The sequence below is a fragment of the Rousettus aegyptiacus genome, unplaced genomic scaffold, assembly GCF_014176215.1.
Source record: "Rousettus aegyptiacus isolate mRouAeg1 unplaced genomic scaffold, mRouAeg1.p scaffold_m13_p_2, whole genome shotgun sequence".
In the NCBI taxonomy this organism is placed as follows: domain Eukaryota; kingdom Metazoa; phylum Chordata; class Mammalia; order Chiroptera; family Pteropodidae; genus Rousettus; species Rousettus aegyptiacus.
In genome coordinates this window covers 95342363-95366473 of record NW_023416295.1, presented here as the reverse complement: position 1 = coordinate 95366473, position 24111 = coordinate 95342363, and the positions used below count along the sequence as shown (strand labels likewise).

Genomic DNA, 24111 nt, shown 5'->3' with positions numbered 1-24111 from the left:
CTGGGTAGGGCCTTGCAGAAGGAATGTCAAGTGTGGGTTTTGACACAATCTAATTCTCTGTGGCAACCAGGTGTTACTGACTTAGGTAGTGATTAGTGCTTAGGGGTGGAGTAAAAGAAATAGGCCTTGGCAAAACCTTATGAATACCTAAGCATAGGATGTCCCCAGCTCGGCCCTATGGGGCAACTGCTCTCACAACCTGGTGAATTCTTCCCGAGGTAGCAGGGCTAAACAAAGGTCTGAGGACCTCAAAAAAGGGAGTTCCCATTCTGGCTCCTTGAGCAGAGTCACTGTGCCTTGAGTGATCTGCACCACTTGGACTTCAAGAAGAATAACATGAGCCTCCACCAGAAGAAGCAGGTGAGAACAGTCCTCTGCACTGCTTGAGGAAGAAGGTGCTGCCCACATGCCAAGTAAGTTGCAGGAGAACACCTAGGCCTGCTGCATTCCACCTCCAGCTGAGACACAAGCTTGCTGCTGTGTTGCAGCTTGTTAAGGGAGTGTAGACTTGTCCTTCTTGTCTTGAGTAATTTTTCAAGAGCCTGGAAGAACTAATGTGTAAATTTCTTCTCCCAGCCAGAGCTTCCAGGAGGCAGGCCCTCAGCTCCATCGTTTTATACAGTGTATTTTTATTCCCTATTAAATTACCAGCGTTGACCCTTAGTTTTAAATTCAATTAAAAATTTTATTATATACCTCCTTGTAGTGGTCTCTGATTGTTTCGACTACGTCTTGAATTCCCCCACTAAGTCACAAGCTTCTCGGGGAATGATGATCTATGCTGCTTTGCCACTTATGCATCCTCCTACATCCTGTACTGTACACAGTAAACATTAACACACAAAAACTGTATGGGAACGTGTAAATAATCCACCGTATATCCACATTATGTAATACTACATAACGGTTAAAAGAACGAGGTGAAGCTACATATTCTGACATGAAGAGATTTCCAATTCATATTATTGTGTCAACAAAAAGCAATCAGGTACAGTACGAAACCCTTGATGTAGAAAGGACTAGTAGAAGAAACAAGGGCTTGGTCCATATGTGTGTATATTTCCTTCCTTGTACATACCCCTAGTCACGGATATTGTTATAACTAGTGTGGCAGAACTCAGTAATTTCCTGTATTTTCCTTTTCGAAAGGAATTGTTCATGTTAAATAGATAATATGCGTAAGGCAATTAGCATAGGACTTGCCACAGTAATAGTCACACTTATATAGCATTTATATGGGGCAGGCATTGTTCCTGTTTTACATAAATTAATTCATTTCATCCTCTTAAGAGTCCTATAAGAAACAGGCACAGAGAGGTTAAGTAATTTGCCTTTGGTTAGCACAGCGAGAAAGCGGAAGACCTGGGATTCAAGCCCAAGCAGTCTAGCTCCAGAGATTGTATTCTTAATCACTATGCTGGTGGTGTTCAAGAAATGTGCCCTGATCCACACCACTTTCCTCCCTTCTCTGTTTTTCTACATCCTCATAGGCCTCAATGATGGCACTAAGAACACTGTGTGAGAATTAACTGAAAAGAAAAAAAAACCCAATCCCAACCCTAACCTATAGCTTCACCTCTGGATTTGGGTTTGAGGTACCTATAAGGAGCTACTGATGCCTTATGGAAACTATGTATGGGTTGTCACTGGGAGATCATGGCCATTGACCATGACTATATTTAGTCATGTGATATACATAAATTTCCACAGCAAGTGCCTCCTGAGGATGGTTTTAGCCCCAGCTGTGGATCATACCAAGTAGAACCTCAACTTAATAGACAAGGCTGATGATGGTCCAGCTGTAATGAATCCTATGTGATTGAAGGTGGGAGAAGACCTGATAACTTTCTGAATATCCTAGGAAGTCACAAGGTTTCTCGGACTCTGATTCTTGGTTCCTTGAAGACCCTGAAGGATTGAGATTGATACTACCTGAAAGCAAATTAGGAGGCTTTGCCCAAGGCCCAGCTTCCAAAGTCCCGTGTTGGAGACTATACAGCGTTAGTGCTGTTTCAGATTAAATCAACATGCCTCAAATTTGCCAGACCTATTGTCACAGCAATATGTATCTCCAGTTCACACACAGATTGTTTGCTCTCTGGCAGCCAAATGCACTTGGAACCGGCAGTGATGATCTCATAAAGCAGGAAAGCTGAGCAGTTAGTCAGATGATTAACACATTATTGAGATGGAGGAGTTGAGCATCACTTAATGAAAATATCTGAGCATTGCAGAATCAGGAGTTTTCCAAATGAGGGGGTGGAGAACCTAGGAGTCATCATATCTAAATTTCTTATCTTACAAATGTGGAAACTGAAGCTTTAAAAAAAAGGGTAAATATCAGGGGCTCTGGCCCGAGGAAAGCTAAAATGTAGTTCTTCTGATACAACACAATCAGAAGGAAGTGCACCAGGGGCTGCTGAGATCTCCCCTTCAATAGCTTCAGGAGCTTCTATGCGCAACTATAGTCATTAGCTCATCCCAGGGGCCTGGTAACTTTTATTTCTCCTCCCCTCTTAACGGCTTTTGTTGTTGTTGTTGTTTGTTTGTTTTAATGTCCAGTTTGTATTGTGTTTTACTCAAACGTAAAAGAATAATCTATACTCTACCCCCTCTGTGGCTCCAATGCCACGGACTCATCTCCAGGTCAGTACCAGATGAATGGAGGGCAGTAGGTTGGAGATGGGGGTAGAAGTAGTTTTCATAGGTCGTTGTATGTCATGTGTCTAGGGATCTTAAGGTATGGGTACTGCAGGTGGTTTTCAGGCATTTCTCTTATGTAATTATGTTCACAAGACGGAATTATTTGACAAATTGCTTGTACTATTTTTAAATAATAATAGTCACTGTCTTACTAAGGTCTCATCAAAACAAAAACCCTGTCTTCCATGTTGTATAATGCTCTCTGGTTTTCAAAGCTACCACTTACACCTTCTGAAACACTCCTACTGTGTCACTGAGAAAGTTGTTCTGGGGATATGGGATGTATCTATCTGTGGGGGCAAGTAGGATAGGACCTGGGAGACTGGTATCCTTCTTAAGACTGAGAATACCTGAAAGTGATTGCCCTAAGTTTCTCCCTATGCCTCACTTCTTCCTTCTCTAGATTGATCATGTTTATAACTGATTTGCACACAAATTCCAATTGGTGAGGCTTTGGACAAAAAGAATGCCTAGCTTTGATTAGATTCCTGTGCTAAAGAAACAAGCTCTAGGGGAAATCTTTTCTAATATTGCCCTAGAACTAGGTTATTTTCTAGCCTGCGCCCAAAATGCCTTTGAAGTGTTTAACAGAAAACCATAGGCCCAAAATGGAGTCACTTGTGCTGAAGCCCATTACACTGAACCTAGATTCTATACCTGACCTAATTGCAGTTTCGACTTTATCCAGGAATGTAATCTTAGTCTATCAGTCTGGAATTTTCTGGTCGATACCAAGGAGGTCATCTGTCACTTGTGCCCTCTCCATATGTGAACCTCCCTTTTCCCCCCCAGGAATCGAGGCTATCTGCCTGATAAAACACACCTCCTTCACCTAAGGGGAGATAACCTGAAACAATCTTTCTTTTTCTTTTGCTAGTAACTTTATTTTCCTCACCCAGTTTGTCTATAAAAACCTTTCATGTTTTATGCTTTTCTCTACTTGCTAGATGGAATGCTGTCCCATTCATGAATCACTCAATAAAGCCCATTAGATCTTCGAATTTATTCAATTGATTTTTTGTTGTTGTCGTTGTTGTTTAGCAGAAAATAGTGTGGCTTTAGGGGAAAATTTAGCTGACCATCACATTCTACAATATAGTCCTGGCATAGGCATGGCAGGGTTAAAGTGCTCAGAGTCAGCCAGTCTAGGATGGAATCCTAGTTGAACCACTTAACTAGCTGTGACATTCAGCAAATTCACTTCTCCGAACTTCAAATTTTCTCACCTGTAAATTGGAGTTAATGATACACAGTTACCCTTAAATACCAGAAAAAATATATGAAAAGTGCCTGCTTGATATAAGGCAAGAGCTAAGAAAGGGGTCTCTTTTATTATTAACAACGTAAGGGATACCTAAGGGAAACTAGGCAGGAAACCAAAGTCTTCTCCGCGAAGAAGGAACCGAAATAGCACAGCCTGGGCTCCACCCACCCCTGTCAGCAAGTCCACTCCAAGAGGGGGAGAGGCAGGAAGAGGCCTCTCTGCTCTCCCCAACCGGAAGCCATCGGACGGTCAGTACAGATGGAGCCAAGGACTGAGCTGGGAATAGAAGGGGGTTGTTTTACTTGAGAAAAGGGTGAGGCCTGCGCTTGGCCTTCTGCGGGGCCGGCGTTGGGGGAGAAGGAAGAGATAAAAACACGTAACAAAAGCTCAAGGCCAAACGCAAGGCAGGCCCCAGGGCCGGAAGGAGGAAGCGTATCCTTAGACCCCCTTGCCGCTTCGCGGCTTCCTAGGCCGGAGTCAGATGACTGTGTGTTTACCCGCCGGGCTCTCCAGGTTCTGGGGCCCCGCTCGCCCCGCCCCTGAGCCCGCTCTCCCGCTGGGTGGTCCCGGGAGCGGCCTCCTCCTCGCCAATCAGCGGCTGCCCGGCCCCTCGGCCTTTTCAGCTCCGCGCTCGCCACCCCCTCTCAGGGCCACTTTGAGTAAGGGAAGGTCCCTCTCCTGGGTATTCCTTCGGAGGACGCAGTCTCCTACTTATGAAGAAAGTGTTCACATTTCTAGGCGAAGGCCACTGCCAGGGAATGCACCACTAGGACAGGCGGGCCGGCCCAGGTTCGCCGTGGCCGCACTGTGCCTGGTCTGTTCTGTGGTTTTCAGAGCATCCATCAGGGCTGTTTAGGGCCTCTAGAAAACAGTGCGGCTTTTCTTTTCTTCAGAACCACCCCACCTGTGACCCTAACTGACCACCTCCCTTCCAGCTTGTTCACAGACATGATTGCAGCATACCTCAGCCTCCCAGCCCAGTTGGAGTGGAAGGGAGTGAGGTATTTGGAGGAAGAAATATTTGTAGTGTAGAAGCTCCAGCCCTCAGGCCTAAATCCACCTAGCTGCTACACGGTGCTCCAACTAGGGAAAGGGAGAAGAGAGGGGACACTTAATTCTGCCTCTTCTCTGTGCCTCGAGCTTTACTTTGTCTTCTCATTTAATTGGCGCAAGAACCATGATAGGTGTGTTATTCTATTTCTGGAAATGAGGAAACGAAGGCTCCAGAGATTAAGAAATTTACAGCTACTGAGGGTTTAGTTTCCAACAAGCCAAACTGGGCTTCAAACTGCAGACAAGTAGTGTCTAGACTCAAACCCCCATGGTTCCCTTGTTTGGGTTGGGAGCAGACAGCAAGAGCAGTAGGTGCTTCCTAGAGCAATTTTAGAGGCGTTCCCTCTCACACCTGGATGCAGTTAGTCCACTGTTTAAATAGAGACCACTTTGTCACTTTGGGGTGGTGGTGGGGAATCTTGAGTTACCTAAACATGTTTCAAGTTGTAAAATAAATAGCACTTTCCCTGACCCCACAAGCCTGGGTCAACTTCCTTCTGCAGCACCTCTACATCCTTTTTTTGGTAGCCCTTAGCACACCAAGTGTTGCAGTCGTCTATCTCCTTATCTATCTCCCTCCAGATGGAGGGAAGCCACCTGAGTTTCAGGAACCCTTTCTTGACTGAAACTTCAGCATTTAGCTGAGACGCCATGGTCCAGGTCCCAGGATGGCAATGTTCCCCAGGAATCGTTTGCAAACCACTGAACTAGAGTTTTGAATTTTAAAAAAAGGCTTTAAGGGAAACTGAAGACAATGTTAAAAACCTGACCTTTAACAATCATGACTATAATGATAATGGTTATCATTTATTGAGTGTTTATTACATAACAGGCATTGTTCTAAGTGCTTTAGTGCAGTGTTCCTCAAGCTTAAATGTGCATTCGAATCACCTGTGGATCTTGTTAACCTGCAGATTCTGATTCAGAATATCTGGAGTGGAGCCAGAGATTCTGTGTTTGGAACAAGCTCCCAGGTGATGGTGTGTGAATCATACTTTGTGTAGCAAGGATTGATGTATTAACTTATTTTATCTTCTTGATAGCCATATGAAGTACCACTATTATTCTTATTTTACACACGAGGAAGTTGAGAGGTTAGGTATGTATGAATTGAGGTCAAAATAAATAAATTTCAGGGCAGTGAGGGAGAGAACGATGAGAGCAGGGTACAGTTGTAGGAGAAACAAAATTCTTGGCAGAGGAAACTATTTACAAAAGCCTGGCATTCAGGTGAAGGGGCCACATAGAGGGTTGTTTCACCCATTTGGCACCGTGTTTGTAGTCCTTAGGACTATGAGCTTTCTGAGGACCCCAAATATATGAGACCTGAAAAAAATTTATTGGCACCTACATATGAAAACTGAACATTTAAATTAACCATTCCAACATTAAAATAATTAAACCCTTCCACATTTTGACATGAAAAAGTTCACATATTTTGACATGAAAAAGTTTACATCTGGTGAGAGATATGGGTATATTTGAATACATTTGATAAAAAAATAGGGAAGGGCCTCTCAAGCCTAGGGCCTACTAAGGACAGAACAGGCCCTGACCATATTGGGTTGGGATGTAATCCTGAGGGAAGCTGGGAACCACTGATAGAAGCAGAAAAATGTTCTTTGTGGCTACAGCGAGGAGAATGGATTGGAGGGAGGCCAGACTGAAGGCCCAAAGGCTAAAGACCAGATAGGCTTTTATAGCCTTCCAGACTGCAAGACAATCTCTCCTCATTGCCAAGATTAACATAAAATGATAGCATTATACAATCCAATTATTGTTTGATTTCTCAGGACCCCAATCTGACTCAGCATCCTAAATTTGCTTAAGATATGGGGACAAGGGTTTTGCCAACTCCTTTGTCTTTAAAGCCAGTGGTGTGATAGTCTAGAGGAGGTATTGAAGGGCACAAGCCTTGAGTCAGACAGCTGTGAGTGCCAGCATCAGCTCTGCTACTTGCTAGTTGTGTGACTTTGTATAAGTGATTTAACCTCTCTGGGCCTCGGAATCCTTACTGGTAAAATGGGCATAATACATTCATCATAGAATTAAGTGAATAAACTATACATACAGTGCCTCCCACAAAAAAAGGTACACATACATGGTAGCTGTTATGATATGTGCACCGTGGTTCCGAGACCTAGTCGAGTTTTCTTTAAGAGTGAACAGAGGGTGGCATAAATCATTTAATCTTTTCATCAGTCTTCTGAGGTAGAAATCATTATCCACATTTTGCAGATAAGGAAAGTGGGACTCAGAGATTAGGTAACTCAGCTCAGTGAACTAGGGGCAGAAAGCAGGAACTTGTAAGAACTGGGATTTTATTTTTACTTGTTTGTGTACTCTTTCCAGCAGTCAGCATCTGCTTCTTCCAGTACTCTTTGATGGGTCCAAAACCTATTCCCCATAGGCACGGCATGAATCAGTTCTGATGGCCAAAGGCACACCACTGAACACTCTCCTCGGGGCTCTAACCCCCGTTTCCCTTCTTCCCCAGCCTTGCCTAACCTCTCTACTACGTTGCCCCATGATTTTACAGCTTTTGGATTTCACTTACTACAGAGCTTGTCTCTTTGAGACTCAGACAGAACCACCCTGGACTGGGATGCCTTCCAAGGTACCTCCCTTTAAAGGGAACAGATAAGTAGGTCACATCAGGATGGTGGAGGAAGAGGCTGACTTAAGGGAGGAGGAAAAGTACTGCATGGAGAATGGAAAACAAAACAACAAGGCTCTTTTCTATCTTTCTGTCTCTTTTTCATCATATTCATTCATATTCACTCCTCTCTCTCTCTCTCTTTCTCTCTCTCTCTCTCTCATACTGACAGCCCCCTGCTAGGTGCTAGTACTTTGAAAAGCATGCACAGTCAACACTGAACTCTTGGGCTTTGGGGATACCAGTGGAAATTGTGTTGAGCAGCTAGCTTGTCTACCCTTTGTTCTTCCTCCATCACACCCTGTCTCCTCTTAGAGCCACCCCCACAACTGCCAGGAGAGGAGAAATCTTAGCAGAAAATTTGGAGCTTTTGCTCTGTTTACTGCTCCGTGAGGGCCTGAAAGCACAGCGGGTAGAGGCTGGAAGCTCTGCAGGACTGGGAAGGCACTGGCTTTCCAGGTACTTCCTGGAGCCATCCAGGATCTGGTTAACAGATTCTGTTGTGGCAACTGGACAAGTATGGGATTTGCATGATTTCTGTTCCTCATCCTTACCCCTAACCCTCTTGAAGGCATTTCACAACAAGGGGTGTGGATGGGCATCAAATTCTGTAGATTGCTGTGAAAACTAGAGAAAGAGAGACAGAGACAGGCTGAGGCATTAAAGGTCCAGTATTGCCAACCCCGCCCTGCCCTGCTATCCCTAGAGACTGAGTCCTGTTTGAATCACAACACTGGGCAGTCACACTTCTAGGAAACTGCAGCTGAAGGGGAAAGGTCCTGGCTGTGTGAATGAGACCAGCCTGGCTGTGTACAGATTAGGACTGAAAATGTGTATCCGGGTAGACAATTGGTCCCTGGACTCTGTGCCCAGGTCACAACGCAGGTACACAAAAACAAAGACCAAAGCCTGACCCTCACACCCGGGTGTCAGCAACCCTGGTTCCCTGAATAGGGGTTGTGGAAACAGGGAGTTCACATCTGAAGAGGCCCATGGCTTTTCCATTCTCTTGGCATGGAACCTGGTGAACTTGCAGCTCCGAGGCTCAGTGTGTCAGGACACTGGTAGCCCTTTCACAGAGATCCTCTAGATTTCAGGATGCGACTCTCTCCCACTGGCCGATGTTTCGGCACTGCCCCCTGCCCTCCTAACTCCTTTCCCCAAGGCTCTGGGCAGACTCTTTGGGAATACTATGCCCCTCTGCTCTTCCTCTCCCACCTCTGCAGAAGGGGAGTGCCCTCCATCCTGGGTGTCTGTGCCTGGATGCTCTGTGGGAAAGTCCCAACTTTGCCTGTAGTTGCTCCCCTCCCTCCCATGAGAGACAGGGCTGGGTGATGGGAGAGAGACATTCATCTTCACCTGTGCTCTTCGTTATGTTTAAATGTCCCTAGGAGGGTAGGCCTGTCTAACATACTTCTTTCCCAGGCTGGAGTAATTCCAAATCCTTTCTCATCAAAGTGGGTGTAAGTCACCACATGTATGTAATAGCAGTGGTAGTGTGGTGATGTGCAGCATTGAAACAAGAAGTTTGGTTTTGTGAGGCATAGATTCTTTGTGCTTTCAAAAAGTGACTGGCAGTTCCTCCTTCCTGGCGTCTGTTCCAGCCTGGGCCCCTTTCTTTGCCAACATCGCCACCTGATCCAGGGAGGGGGTGGTACTACATTACTCCAGGTCTAGTGCAAGTGCTACCTTTTGGTTTATTTAGGATTAACTGGGAGAAAGGAAGCTTGTCTTTGAGCCTTCATATACCCACTGCATTGATTTGTCATTTATCAAAGCAGTGGTTCTGAAAACTTAGTGTGCATTAGAGTCACCAGGGGGCTTGTTAAAATACAGATTTCTGGGCCTTATGCCTAGGGCTTCTGATTCAGCAGGTCTGGAGCTGGAACTGAGAATTTGCATTTCTAACAAGTTCCTACGTCATGGGCTACTGCTGCTCTAGGAACCACATTTGAAAACCACTGAGAAAAAAAGAGACGAGAAGAGAAGAGAAGAGAAGAGAAGAGAAGAGAAGAGAAGAGAAGAGAAGAGAAGAGAAGAGAAAAAAGAAAGAAAAAGGAAAAAGAAAAGATCTAGGTTTGAGTCCTAACCCTGCCACTTTTCTGTTCTGTGTACTTGACCTCTCTCAGCTTCAGCTCCTTACCTATTAAAGGTAATGACCACCAGGTAGTTGGGAAGATTACATAGCATCATGTATTTGTAAGTCCCTTTCACTGTGCATGGCAAATTTAAAATGTGAATTTGTCAGCAAATACAGTGTTTATTGAGTAGTTTGTCTGCTGTCCATTGGATACTCTACTCAATGTTGTGGCTGACTTTGGGCAGATCAGATGGGATTCAAAGGCCCAATTAAATATCACACACCGCTGGACCTCAGTTTTCTCTTCTATCATACAAGGCCTTTGGTCTAATAGACTAATGACCCCTCCAGGTCCCACTTAGAAGTCCAAATCTGGGAGGAGGGTTAGGTCTTGAGAGGCACAGACACATTTTTTATTCCTTGCCTACCCCTTTCCAGGACCTCTACATGAGAGCCCGGGTGCTTCTACAGAGCAAACAGCATCAATCACCCTAGTCACTGGTCAGTTCATCCCCGAGGAGAGTAAGTTGACTTTCCTGGTCCATCATGATCTGGTTCCAACCTGCCTTTATAATTGTATTTTCCACTGCTTCTCTTTCATTCACTTTATAGCCTAGACAAATTGGATTACTTGTCCTTTTCCAAATATGCCCCCTGTTCACACTGTTCTTACCACTAGAATATCTTCCACTAGTCAAAATCCTATTCACCTTTCAAATTTCACCCAATGACTATTTCCTCCAAGAAGTCATCTCAAATCCTTTTGCCATCTGTGTAGCTATCTATCTATCTATCTATCTATCTATCTATCTATCTATCTATCTATCTATCTATTTATCTATCTATTTATCTACCTACCTACCTACCTACCTACCTACCTACCTACCTATCTATCTGTCTATCTAATCTATCACTTATCCATCCATCTAATACAAGTGCTTTTTATATTTTTCTTTAGGTGGACGTTGGACATGTTACCCAAGTTATCAGGTATAAGATCTAACTAAACCAAAGATGTAAGCACCTCACCCTCTTCTACTTGTGTCTGATATTTTACCTCCTAAGGGGATCTAGAGAAACTCAGTGGTCTGCAGGTTTGTCCTGGGATGTCACATTTCTAGAGTCTGTTTTTGGAGCATACTTAGATATAAGTTAAGATACTGTGTAAAACTTTAAAAAAGTGGGACAACCACTTAAAAGGAGATCCCTGCTTAAAAAAGATTAATCAGCTGTTTATTTTCTTTGGTAATCAGAGACAGGGAATAAATAAATATATGTGTGTGTGTGTATATTATGGCTCTATGGCCCATATTCAGAAATCTGCTTATTTGCATATAGGCACATCTGTTTCTCTAATTTTCTTTTTTAAACTACAGGTTTTTTTTTCTATTCTAAATATAATATATGGGTTGGTAGAAAGTGTGTAGAGGAAATAAAAAGTAAAAATGAAAGTGAAAGAAGAAAACAAGTCATTCATAATCCAGAAATAATCAGTATTAACATTTTGGTGTCTTTCTTGTGAACAGTTTTCTTGCATGTATGTACTGTATATAATTTTTAAAGGAAATTGGGATAAGATGTTTATACATCTTATGTATCCTATTTTTTTGACTTAACATATAACATACAATTTGGTATTCCTTTAAATATCCTTCCCAAACATTGAAAAAAAATTTTTCAAGATATCTGTTTACAGACGTACCAAAATTTATTTAACCATTTCTTTATTGTTGGATACTCATTTTTTTTTTGCTATAAATATTTCAGTAAACATCCTTGCATAACTGAACACATCTCTGATTATTTTCTTAGGCTTATTTTAGAAGTAGGATTACTAGGTTATTTTTAAGTGCCTAGTTGCATACCACAAAATGATTTTCTGGACCTTCCATTTGAAAATATTTCTAGAGGACTTTATCTACAACCCTCTTTTTATTCATAAGTAATTTTATCTCCACTCCTGTTGTATTCCACTTCTGTCTTGCTGTACTTAACCCTTTCTACACTGAATTTGTATTCAGTATGTACAAATCTTAGTTCTCTTACTAGGAGACCATCTCTGACCTTCTTCATATCTCCCTCAATATCAGCACAGGTAGAAAAACCGGGCAGAGGACTGAATCTATTTAGGTGAATCTGTAAGTAGAAGACAAGCTTCATTTTGGGAAAGAGCAAGGCAAGTGTCTTGAACTCCATTCTTAGGAGTAGGGTTGCAACACCAATTAAAGGGGAAGCAATGAATTTTCCTCAACTCTTCATACATCCAGACTCTGTAGCTGGGGAAAGATGGAAAACTAGTCAAGTCTCGAGCCTGGGAAGCCTTACCTCCCTGGAAGGGCAAGGAGAAGGGCAGACACCTGGAGGCCACAGCCTTAGGCTGTAGGAGAGGGACGGTTTCAGGCGCTCACCTAGTAGAGGCAAATTCTTTGAGTATTATGTGTCAATCTTTTTTACACCTGATTGAACTACTGTTAACCATCTCAGTCTCACAGGTTTTGACCTAGGGAAACATGCATAACACTATTTCAGAGACTTCAATTATTTTTTAGATAGGAGTTTTCCAAACTTCAGTTGTATCCTGCTTGTGATCTTAATGTTTTAGTGAAAAGAAAGCAGCAATATGTATAGACACATACACCTACGATCATACCATCCAAACCAGTCACACTTCTTAACAGTTAAGACATATACAATTATTAAAACATTCAGGCATTTTTATACACCCATGATAAACTTTCAGAAAGAGAAATTAAGAAAAAATCCCATTTACAATTGCCTCAAAAACTATAAAATATCTGGGCATCAATTTAACCAAGAAGGTAAAAGATCTGTTCTCGGAAAATTCTAAGTCATTGAAAAAAGAAATTGAAGAAGATATAAATAAACAGAAGCATATATCCTGTTCATGGGTAGGAAGAATCAACATCGTTAAAATGGCCATACTACCCAAAGCAATCTATAGATTCAATGCAATCCCTATCAAAAAACCAATGGCATTTTTCAGAGAGCTAGAAAAAATAATCCTAAAATTTATATGGAGCCATAAAAATCCCCAAATAGCCATGGAAATCTTTAGAAAGAAGAACAAAGTTGGAGATATCACACTACCTGATATCAAACTATACCATAAGGCTATAGTAATCAAAATAGCATGGTACTGACATAAAAACAGATACATTGATCAATGGAACAGAATAGTGAGCCCAGAAATAAATCCACACCTATATACCTACTTAATATGTGACAAAGAAGGTAAGAATATACAATGGGGTAAAGATAGTCTCTTCAAAAAATGGTGTTGGGAAAATTGGACAGATATATGTAAAGGAGGAGGAGGAGGAGGAGGAGGAGAAGAAGAAGAAGAAGAAGAAACTAGACCACCTTCTTACACCACATACAAGAAAAGACCCAAAACCATAAAACTTCTAGAAGAAAATATAGGCAGTAAATGCTCTGATATTACTAACAGGAATTTCTTTTTGGATATATCTCCTCGGGAAAGGGAAACTAAAGAAAAAATAAACAAATGGGACTACATCAAACTAAAAAGTTTTGTGCAGCAAAGGAAACCATCAACAAAAGAAAAATACTATTTGGGAGAAGATATTCACTAATGATACACCTGATAAGAGATTAATATCCAAAATATATAAAAAGTTCATACAACTCAACAATGAAAAATCTAATTAAAAAATGGGCAGAAGACCTGAACAGATATTTCTCCAAAGAGGCTAATAGATGTATGACAAGATGCTTAAGGTTGCTAACCATCAGAGAAATGCAAATTAAAACCACAGTGAAATATCACCGTACACCTGTCAGCATGGCCATCATCAATAAATGAAAAAACAACAAGTGTTGGCAAAGATGTGAAGAAAAGGGAACCCTCATACATTGTTGGTGCAATTGCAAATTGGTACAGCCACTATGGAAAACAATATGGAGGTTTCTCAAAAAATTTAAAAAAGGATATACCTTTTGACCCAGCAATTGCACTCTGGATATTTATCCAAAGAAAACCAAAACAATAATCTGTAAAGATCTATGCACCCCAATATTCATGGCAGCACAATTTACAATAGCCAAGATACAGAAGCAACCCAAATGCCCATCAACAGATGATTGGATAAGGAAATGGAATATTACTCAGCTATTAAAAAAATGAAATCCTACCATTTGCAATGACATGGATGGACCTAGATGTTATTATGCTGAATGAAATAAGTCAGACAGAGAAAGATAAATACCATATGATTTCACTTATATGAGGAATCTAAGGAACAAAAAAGAACAAACTAATCAAAAACAAACTTACAAATATAGTGGACAATTTGGTGACAGACGGGAGGGGGGTTGGGGGGCAGAGAGAATGGGGCAAAGGGTTAAAAAAGTACAAATTAGTAAGTGATAGATGGTCACAGGGATGGGGAGCACGGTAGAGAGAATGCAGTTAGTATTAATGTGATGGCTAGGTGGAGGGCCGGGGAGAGGAGCCACTGAGGGGACTGTTTTACAAACTATATAGATGTCTAACCAATGTACTGTATACTTGAAATGAATTTAAATAAATCAATTTTAAAAAACCATTCAGGGCGATTCCACATCATTCGCAAGCTCTGCAAAAGTTGTTAAAATATACGTGCCACTTCTTTTAACCTCATGCTAGGAATAAAAATTTTGAAATCAAAGGTTTGATGGATTAGCGGGGTTTTTTTTGGTAATCCACACTAAAACTATAAAGATTACCATTACAATGAAAAATTGTCCCTCAATCAGTGATACTTTTACTACCTATTGGTGATAATTGTGCCATATTTTTCAGAAACACTATTGTAACTAAACAGTTTCTTTTTATTATACTTAATTGTGCATGTTTCTTCCACTTAATTATGAGCCTTCTAAGGTCATGTATGGTTTATTTGGTACTTAGTACAGTGTTGAAGCTCAATAGATATTTGTTCTTTCTTTGTTTTGTTTTGTTTTGGTGATGGGGTAGTGATCAATAGGAGTTAATTATTGTACTAACATAAATGAAATCTCCAAGATCAGGATAATTAGGCTCTCTTTGGCACGACATATACTAAAATTAGAATGATACAGAGAAGATTAGCATGGCCCCTGTACAAAGATGGCATACAAATTCGTGAAGTGTTCTGTATTTTTGGTGAATGGATTAAGAAGTACAAATGGCAGTTACAAAGTAATCATGGGGATATGAAGTGCAGCATAGGGAATATGGTCAATAATATTGTCATAACTATGTATAATGTCAGGTGGGTACTAGACTTACTGGAGGGAATACTTCATAAGTTATACAAATATCTAATTACTGTGTTGTACACCTAAAACAAAGGTAATATTGAATGTTAAGTATAATTGAAAAATAAAAATTTTTTTTTAAATTACATGATAAAGAACATTGTCTTGGTTAAATACTGTGCCATCATTATTTGGACTTGGGCTTTAAGGTGTTCAGGATGAAAAACAGTAAATCATTAATATACTTTTTTACCTGTTCTTCTCGGAATAAATAACACATTTATAAGTTTAAGAATTTACAAGTATAAGAATTTGTCTTGGAGCTGTAAAACCAAGCAACATTATTTAGCTCACACAGAAATTCAACCCGCTGTAATGACTCATGAACTAAGAGAACTCTTCCATACCTGCTAAGCACAGAGTAAAATATATAGTCATTGATTAGTGTCTATTAGTTGAATGAGTGGATAAAATGACTTAGCTACAGTCAATAGATATTTACCACTCCTGGGAAACAATAAAAAAAAAATAGGGAGAACTAATATTTATTCAGTACATAATATTCTAGGGTCTTTATATATATCTTTCCTCTGGATTCCATGAGGCAGCTGCCACATGAAGGGAGGGTAAAATCATGCTACTAGGGGACAGACACCTCCACCTATCCTGAACCAAAGCTCACCTTCTTTTCCAAAGACTAAAGTGACTCAGTTTGCAAAGAAGATTCAATACCTAATTTGATCCAGAGCTGAAGGGGAAGTTGTGAAAACTAATGAATAATCTTCTGACCAACCAAATACATAAATGAGCAGAGGAAAGTATGAATAAGATACTAGAATAAAAAAATATATTAAGAGAGAACAACTCTAATGAAGAAAAAAAGGTAACTCAACACTTTAGTTACCTGCTAGCAATAGAGACATTTATTAAGGCCTGGCCAGTAATTTCCTCCTCCTTAGTCCTAACTTCCTTCTTCTTTGTGAACCTTTCTTTCAAATGCAGAGTCCTTAGCCTGTAACTCAGGATTGTTTAGTCCATCAACGCACAAGAAATTTGTTCTCCAGAGACTGAAAATGAGCAATACTGTTTCCTTAGCTACTATATATTCAATGGAAGTAAGAACTAGATGAAGTGAAGAGAGACTAGCATCAGAAGACCTGAGTTGAAGTCCTGACTCTTTCATGTGACCTTATTGAGTGACCTAATTGAGTGACCTTATGCCTATTAGGGATCCCTCTAACTCATGGTTTCCTTAACTTCTTTATTTAACAAGTGTTTTCTGAGCAGTTACTGTGCACTGAGCACTTCCCAGGGCATTAGAGATATAGCAATGAATAAAAGAGAGGAGGTTCTGTTCTAATGGAGTTTATGTTCTAGCGGTATTAGTAATCAATCAATAAATAATGTAACTTCAAAGAGTGAGCAGTGCTATGGCAGAAAAAAAAACAAATGCGAAAGACAAATTGTGAGGAGGGTTTCTATACAGAGGGGGTGCTCCCAAGGGCAGTAACATTTGAGTCAACACCTGAATGTACTAGAAGGAGCCAGCCAAGGTAAGAGGATTCCAGGCTGAGGGACTGGCAAACCCTGGGGTGGGCCCATGTTTGGGACTCAATGACAATCAAGGAAAATGATTCTGATATATGGCTGTACTAGATCAATGGTTTTAACACAGTACTCCAAGTAATGCTAAAACTTCTCTGTTTGTTTTGCAGGGGTGGACAGGCCAAAGGCGGAGGCTCTGCCAGGCTCCCACCATTCTGCCCAACATACACAGAGAAGCTCCTCTTTCATCTGAAGCATATACTGGGGTGCTACTTAAAGTTTTACTTGAAGAACATTCTGCGATCAAAAATTCTCCATTTCAAAAGTCCTCTGGCACTGTAATTGTCAGACACTATGAAAATTTATCACACAACCTCTGTCATCACTATAGATGGGTTGACTTAACTCTATTCAATAGACAGAGAGTCTGGGAGACCTGCTACCCTCCTCTCACCAGAGCACCCCATTCTCTCCCCTGTGGTGTTGGACTGGAACTGCTGTTAATCTGCAAGCGAGGAGGGACACGGTGTCTCTGCCTCCTCCCAGTATATAATACTGATTTTCTTTTCTCGAATGGTCAGAATGAGACACTCTGTCCTACACAACAGAGCTTTGTGGAGAGAGATGAGGAAAGGCTCCAGTTTTTTTCCAAACTGTACAATACATAGTTGACCAGCTACCTTATTTCTAACCCCAAAATTCATATCTTTCCTTGTCTACAGAGAACCGCCCGGCAGCTCTCAAATAAGTCTCTACTGTCCTGGGGTTTTGGGAAAAGCACTGCACAGAATGTGAAATCATTTTCTGGTAATATGAATCTAATTAGATCTTTGACTGACAAGAGGAAGCAGAGGCCAAGAGGAGTTTAAACAATCCGTTTTTCACATATTTAAAAACAAGTAAAGAACCAAGCAGGGAATCAGAGAGAAATAGAGAATAAAGAGAAAAAGCCTAGAGAGTATTTGGAGAAGGGGGGTGAGTAAGAAAGAAAATAGGGGGTGGGGAGGGAGAATATCAAGTGATCAAAATATTAATCTTTTCTCCCCCCAACTTCATCTCTGTCCCCCTTCTCCTCTCTCCCAGAGAAAACTTACTTGAAGGTTGATGATTTCTCTTTCTGATTCCATCTTGCTGCTCTGGAGTGCCTTTGCATGAACTGGGTGCCGGCAGCAGACTGTGTGGGCTACTCCAGGCTTTGCTGTCCAAGTCTCTACTGCCTTTTTTTTTCTGGGGGAGGGGGAGGGTGGGGGTGGGAGAGAGCACACAGCTGGCAGGACAGACCTGCTATTCATCCATCTGATGTGGGATGCCCGTCTTGGCTTCACCCCCTGGGGGAAGTATACACATGTATACACGTGCAAGTGTGTGTGTGTGTGTGTGCATGCTCGTGCTCCATGGGTGGCAAGTGACACTTTAATAGGTGGCCTTTTGAGTTGGTAGTGACAGCGTCATTTTCTCCGGTAGCCCCAATGCCCCTCCAGTCCCAGAGGAGCCATCTGAGGTCACCCAGGCTGCTTGGAGCTAGTGGCTTTACTACTGGTCCAGAAACCCTGCAGATTTATCAAGGAACTTGAAAAACAACGTGAGGAAACTGTCTAACCTCACATGAGTGGAGCTGAGAGGGTTCCTGGTCACCAAGGGTGGAGTGGCCTCTAGCATATTCACAAAACTGAAGCTGAAGGACTTCTGTTGTTCTCTCCTTTGTTCCTCTATCCCCCCCCCAAAAAAAATTAAATTGTAGTTTATCTAATAAGCCCCAAAGCATAAGCCTTATTTTACAAAATGAGTAAATAACACATTGTTATTGACAGATTGTTTGATGCCCTCATTTTCTCCCTTAATTAGCCAGAAAGAGAACAGAAAAAAGTTATGCCTTCGAATTCAGTTTATACAAGTAGTTGCATTTTCCCTGCTTTTAAAATAAAGCTACCAAGAGTGAGTCTTTTTTTTAGAAGGTTTTTTTTTCTTCCTTTTTTTTTCTGTTGTTTATGTTAGAAGCTAAAACTCTTCTGGCTTATTCCTGAAGCTGATTTTAGACACCAGCTTGTGTCTGAGTGGGTGTGGGTATGTCTGTGAGTGCCAGAGGTGGGCAGTGTTACAGGGGAGTGATCTAATTTAGAGTTTAAAGGTTGGGGGGCGGGGAAGAGTAGCAGAGTCACAAATTAACTCTCACCACGTTTAAATGTGAAAAAAGGGCAATTTCTTTATTAAATGACCTAATGTCTCTATAAGTCCCCATCCTGCTGGACAAGAGGTAAGAGGAGAGATGGACAATAGGATGAAGATGATATTTCAGTCTAACCTAATAAACATCGTTAAATTTAATTTAAACTATAAATAGTTCAGTTTCAATAGAGTGTTCGGTTTTTCAGATTCCTACCCTTCTCCCCCAAAGACGGCATCTAGGTGCACAGGAGAGCGATGTGGTTCATGTACGCTTAGTGGTGGAGGGCTAATGGCTCTTGGACATACCCTGTGACCTGCTCCTGGGCCTCCTGCCAGTGTTGGTGACCACTGTCTGTGGCCAAGATAACTCATGGTACATTCTCTGTCTGCTCTTAAGGACCCAGGCAGCTCCGTTGCTGACTCTGCCTTATCTTGGCTCTCGTGGCCCACCCTGAGACCTGCCATGACTCTTACGTGCTCCCTTTCCAGCAGTACCATTTCAGGGGGCCACGCCTCTAAGATAATCCTCTCTGAAAACTCCTACCATACTTTTGGCAATTGCTCCTGTTCCACCTCAGGTACTTGGGGACTGATTGCTGCTGACAGTCCTGAAGAAAGGCAAGTTCAGCTTTACTTCTGGTAGAGTTGGCTTTGATATGGCTGCTTCAGGTTGGTACAAGGACAGCCTTTGAGGTGATCTTCTTCTAGACTCCAAAATGGAAGAGAGATCTAGAGTCCACTCTCCTCTCAGCATTCCTTCAAAATCTACTAGGAATATCCACCGCTTCCATCCCCCATAAAAATTTCCACTACAAGATAAGCACTATTCCAAGCACTTTTGTACAAACTCACTTACTTTGTTCTCATAACAAGGTAGATATTACTATTACTCCTGCTTTATAGATGAGGAAATAGAAACACAAGTTAATGTTAGTCAGGCAATCTGATTCAGAGTCTATGCTCTTATCCATGATTTTGGCTCAGAGAGGAGAGATTGAGACACTAGTTTGGATATGTGCTTTCTCTTCCTCTACTTTCCTTCTTCCCATAAATCCCATAGGCTCAGAAAAGGTAGCCTTATCTACTTTCTTCTCCTATTTGATTAGCACGTGCTTCTTGTGGAACTCTATGATAATAATTCAAAGCGGAGATAAAGAAATTTAGAAAATGCTCATTCACAACAAAACGGGGCTATCAAAAATATTGTCTTGCCGAGAAACCCTAGTTTGGAAGTCAGAAGCAAAATATTGACTATTTTTTTCTCTTTGTGTTCCTGTTGTGATAATCCTAATCATCCTTTAGATGATATGGATGCATCTGGATGACTAGAGGGGAAATCAGAACAAGAAAATGCAAAAGAGAAAAGCTGTATTAATAAGCACACTGGTTTAAAAAAAAAAAAAAAGCTGTAAGTGGCTATAGTAATGGTCTTTGGTTTGGCAAGATCTTTCTGGATATGGACATTTCCCTACCTCATTAATATCATTTGGAAGTATATAGCAAGCAGGATTTCGTTTAGCGACTGTGACTCTGGACCAGGGGTCAGCACATTTTTTTCTGTAAAAGACTGAAGAGTAAATATTTTTTAGCCTTGTGATTCATATAGTTTCTGTCACAACTATAGTACTCAACTTTGCTATTGTAGTGTGAAAGCTGCTGTAGACAATATATAAACAAATGAATGTGTCTGCGTTTCAATAAAACTTTATTTACAAAAAAAAAATGTCTTGAGAGGTAACAACTGAGCCCCCTACTGAGAAGATAATATGTTAAACACTGTTAGGATATAAAATCACAAAATGTATGCCCTTGTGAGACACATACATGGAAAGTTAAGCTAAAGTTATGCTTCTGACATTTGTCTGTGATACTAAATCTCTACCTATATGGTAGTTATCCAATTCAAATGGGAAAGGCATCTATTTCTCTTTATTGCTAGGTGACTTTTGTAGTGTGAAGCCCAGTTTTAGGGAAACTGCCTCTTGGGAAGATTTTTTTAAAGAACATGCTTGAACTTATAGATAAGTAAATACTCAGAGACACTCAGAAAGTGATCATGGAATGGGGGTGTAGAATGAGACCCTAGGGGCATCTTACTGTGGTAGGAGGCACAATGAGTTGTAGGGTACTGAAGAAGCCAGCAAAAAGACCTCTTAATGTCTAATAGTGAGAAAAGCCCTATGGTGAAAAGCAGGTAACCTAGGTTCCTCTGTGTGTGCTGAATCACTGTGTGTTCTTAGGCCAAGTCACTGAACTATTCTGGGTCCTATATTCTCCTTTGTGAAAAGCAAAGCTGTCATAAAACGTGATTCCTAGGATTCTTTCAGCTCTTAAATTCTGTTTCTAATGTGCGTTTATATTAAACACTTCCCGTGTGACAGTATAAGGTCTCAGATTCAGGTCAGAATTTTAGTTTATAAAAGTTAAGAAATATTTATGTAATTAGAAACGTTATAGGAAAAATAACCCCCTTCTACTACCTCTGCTAGTGAAGAGTGGGCAAGGGTACATGACAAACAAGGTAACAAAGTGAGAATAAAGGCATACTTCAGAAAATGCTTCCAAACTCATTTATGTTCATTTACGCATTCATTTAGCCTCTTCAAACTCACTGCTCCAGAAATCCTATGGCTGGGATGAATGTTAATTGGGAACTTTTTTTTTTTTTTTTTTTTGGAGGGGAGAGGGCGTGTCTATGGAGGGAGCCTGATAAGGTGCCCAGGATGGTCAAATGGATAATTAAGAATTAGATTGGGTGACTCTAGCACTATCCAATAGAACTTTCTGCAATGATGAAAATGTTATAGACATACTTAGCAACATTCCTTAGCAGAAGTCTAAAGTAAGCCTGTTCTACCTACAATACATGGTAGTTTCACTTCTATAAATTCTCTAAAAATATTGCATGACCACTCTTTATAGCACAGAGGATTATTTTGCAGAAAAAAAACACAAATATCAATGATGCTAAGTTAAAAATTCATTTAAAGGAGTTTGACTCAGTGTGAAGTTTTATGAATATGTTAATTGGTTTTATTTTGGTTTTTCATTTATATTTTATAAGAATGATAGCATCTAAAAGTTCTCTTTCAATATGAATAAAAAATCTAACTGTTAAAAAAATGTTATGTTAAAGAACATTTTCATCTTCATTGTTCAGAATGACAACCATTAGCCACATGTAGATATTTAGCACATAAAATCCGGCTAGTGTTACTGAGAATCTAAATTTTAAATTGTGTTTAATTTGAATATATTTACATTTGAATAGCCAGTAGCTACCATGTTGGACAGTGGAGCTCTAGACCAAAATTCAGTATATTCAAAACCTTGTTGATTTCACATACATGTGGAATCTAAAGAACATATTAACAAATAAAGCAGAAACAAACTCATAGATACAGAGACCATTTTGTGGGTTACCACATGGAAGGAGGGCTAGGAGGTATTGGTGAAAAATGAGGAATGGATTAAGAAGTTCAAATAGGTAGTTACAAAATAAGCATGGAGATATAAAACATAGCTTAAGGAATATAGTCAATAATATAATAATAACTATTTAGGGTGTCCAATGGTACTAGATTTATTAGGGTTGATCACTTTGTGAGTTTTATAGATGTATAATCATTATGTTGTACACACGAAACTAATAGAATATTGTATACCAACTATAATTGAAAAATGAAAAATATTAAAAAAAAAAAAAAGAACAACATTGCTGAGCCATGGCCATCACTTATTAAACACTCCCATCCTGGCCACTCATCTCTTGATAGATATTCATTAGGCAAAAGTCTAATCTGACATAAATAGAAACTCAGGGCACACAGCTCTCATGGGAATGCCCCCTGAGACCCAGGGATGCTCTTGGTTGTGGTAGGTAAAATTCCCCTTGGGTCTTTTGCATTCAGGGTAGGGGGATTTTAACTTTGACTCACTGTTCAATGAATGATTAATAACAGAGTCTTGTCATGTTGATATGGAACGCTTCTTACCTCTCATCTCTGTGATAAAGTTAAAAGGTGCCAGGCACTCTCTTGGTGGCTTAAGAAGGTGAGAGGGTAATAGCTGATCTCTTCTTAGTAGTAGGAGAGAGACGTTTGTGGCTTTCAAACTTTTTAAAGCAAGGGAATCTTTTTCTTAAGTGAGATCTTATGCAGAAGTTAATATAAAGCAGATTAAAGTAAAGCTGCTGAGACCCTGGAGTCATATCTGTTCCTGCCCCACCTGTCCTACTCTCTATATTTCTCAAGCTATCCCTTAAGGTACCTCTTGGGAACCCCTTGACTTCTGACCAGGTGGCATGGTTTACAACCATCCTAGGGCCTTGGGTGTGTTAGGGCTGGGCAATTACAAGTCACACAAAATTATGTGGAGGTTTTCAAGTCTTGATATGACATTTTTAAAAAAATAGAAAGAAGATTTTAAAAGCACAGTCAAAATTGTGGCCATTTATCTCAGCAGCAGATGGGATGCTGACCCACAGGGCCTTATTTTTTTATTTTTTTTTTTACTGACAGTGTCCTTACATAGTGAAGGCTTTTCCCAAAGAGCATGAAGGACTCAGGGTTGGGGTGTGAGAAGGATAAAGGCTGGAAGATGCCATGGGGAATCGGCATAAGGGGTACAGAGACCACACACATGGCTCTAAGACTGATGGGAAGGGGCAGGGGCAGGAGGCTTAGACAGCACAGTAACAGAATTCTTAGTAGAGTGTGGAAATCAGAACTCCAAGACTAAAAAAAAAAAAAATCCCTGAGAATTGGAAGTACCAGTCCAACTACTCCCTCCATCTTACAGATGACAGAGGCAGCTTAGTGGTAAAGGTGGAGTTAGAGAATTAGAAGCTAAATTTCCTGGTTACCTTCTTAATTATGTGTATGTGTATGTGCGTGTGCGTGAGAGAGGGAGAGAGAAGAAAGACGACTAATATGGAAATAGTTACTTATGATTTCAAAGTACTTTGTACATATTTTATTTTATTTGACCCTCACAATGGCCCAGCTGCAATTTACAGCTGAGGAAACTAAAACCAAAGTGATATGCCCAAGATCATGCAGCTACCAGGTGATGGAGCCAGGACTCAATTCGAGATTTTTCCATCCAATTCTTTCTCTTTTCTCCACATGCTACTGCTTAATATACACCTCCAACCTCACTGCTTACTCAGACACAACAGTATGATCTGCAATAAGATTCCACATATGTGTGCACATGCATGAGCATGCGCGCATACACACAACCATCATTTTTACCTGTGCAATTTAGCTGAACAGGTTGTCGATGACAGTAACTCACTATCGATCAAGGAGGCAGACCTAGTTTTGACTTCCAGTCCTGCTATTTACTAGTTGTGTCTGTATTTTAAAAGAGTATACTTTATAG

The 24111-nt window shown here is 40.7% G+C and overlaps 1 protein-coding gene, 1 long non-coding RNA gene and 1 other non-coding gene across 4 annotated transcripts in view; 2 read left to right on the top strand and 1 right to left on the bottom strand.

Annotated features, from left to right (window-relative positions):
- Positions 1 to 17767, bottom strand: part of NINJ2 (ninjurin 2) — an 80484-nt gene extending 62717 nt beyond the window's left edge. Inside the window, exon 1 of the mRNA XM_036237151.1 lies at positions 17655 to 17767. Coding sequence (XP_036093044.1) covers positions 17655 to 17687 — 33 coding nt within the window. The 5' untranslated portion in view covers positions 17688 to 17767. The remainder of the gene's footprint in view (positions 1 to 17654) is intronic.
- LOC107503446 lies at positions 699 to 12527 on the top strand. Of its 2 annotated transcripts, XR_004955754.1 has the most exons (4): positions 699 to 4215; positions 9551 to 9828; positions 10195 to 10278; positions 10715 to 12527. It is a non-coding gene; the product is annotated as an uncharacterized LOC107503446 (long non-coding RNA). The 2 variants fall into 2 exon arrangements; XR_004955753.1 differs by having other exon boundaries at positions 9551 to 10278.
- Positions 14815 to 14919, top strand: LOC118614440. Its single transcript, XR_004956045.1, has one exon. It is a non-coding gene; the product is annotated as a U6 spliceosomal RNA (small nuclear RNA).
- Positions 17768 to 24111: the final 6344 nt, after the last annotated feature.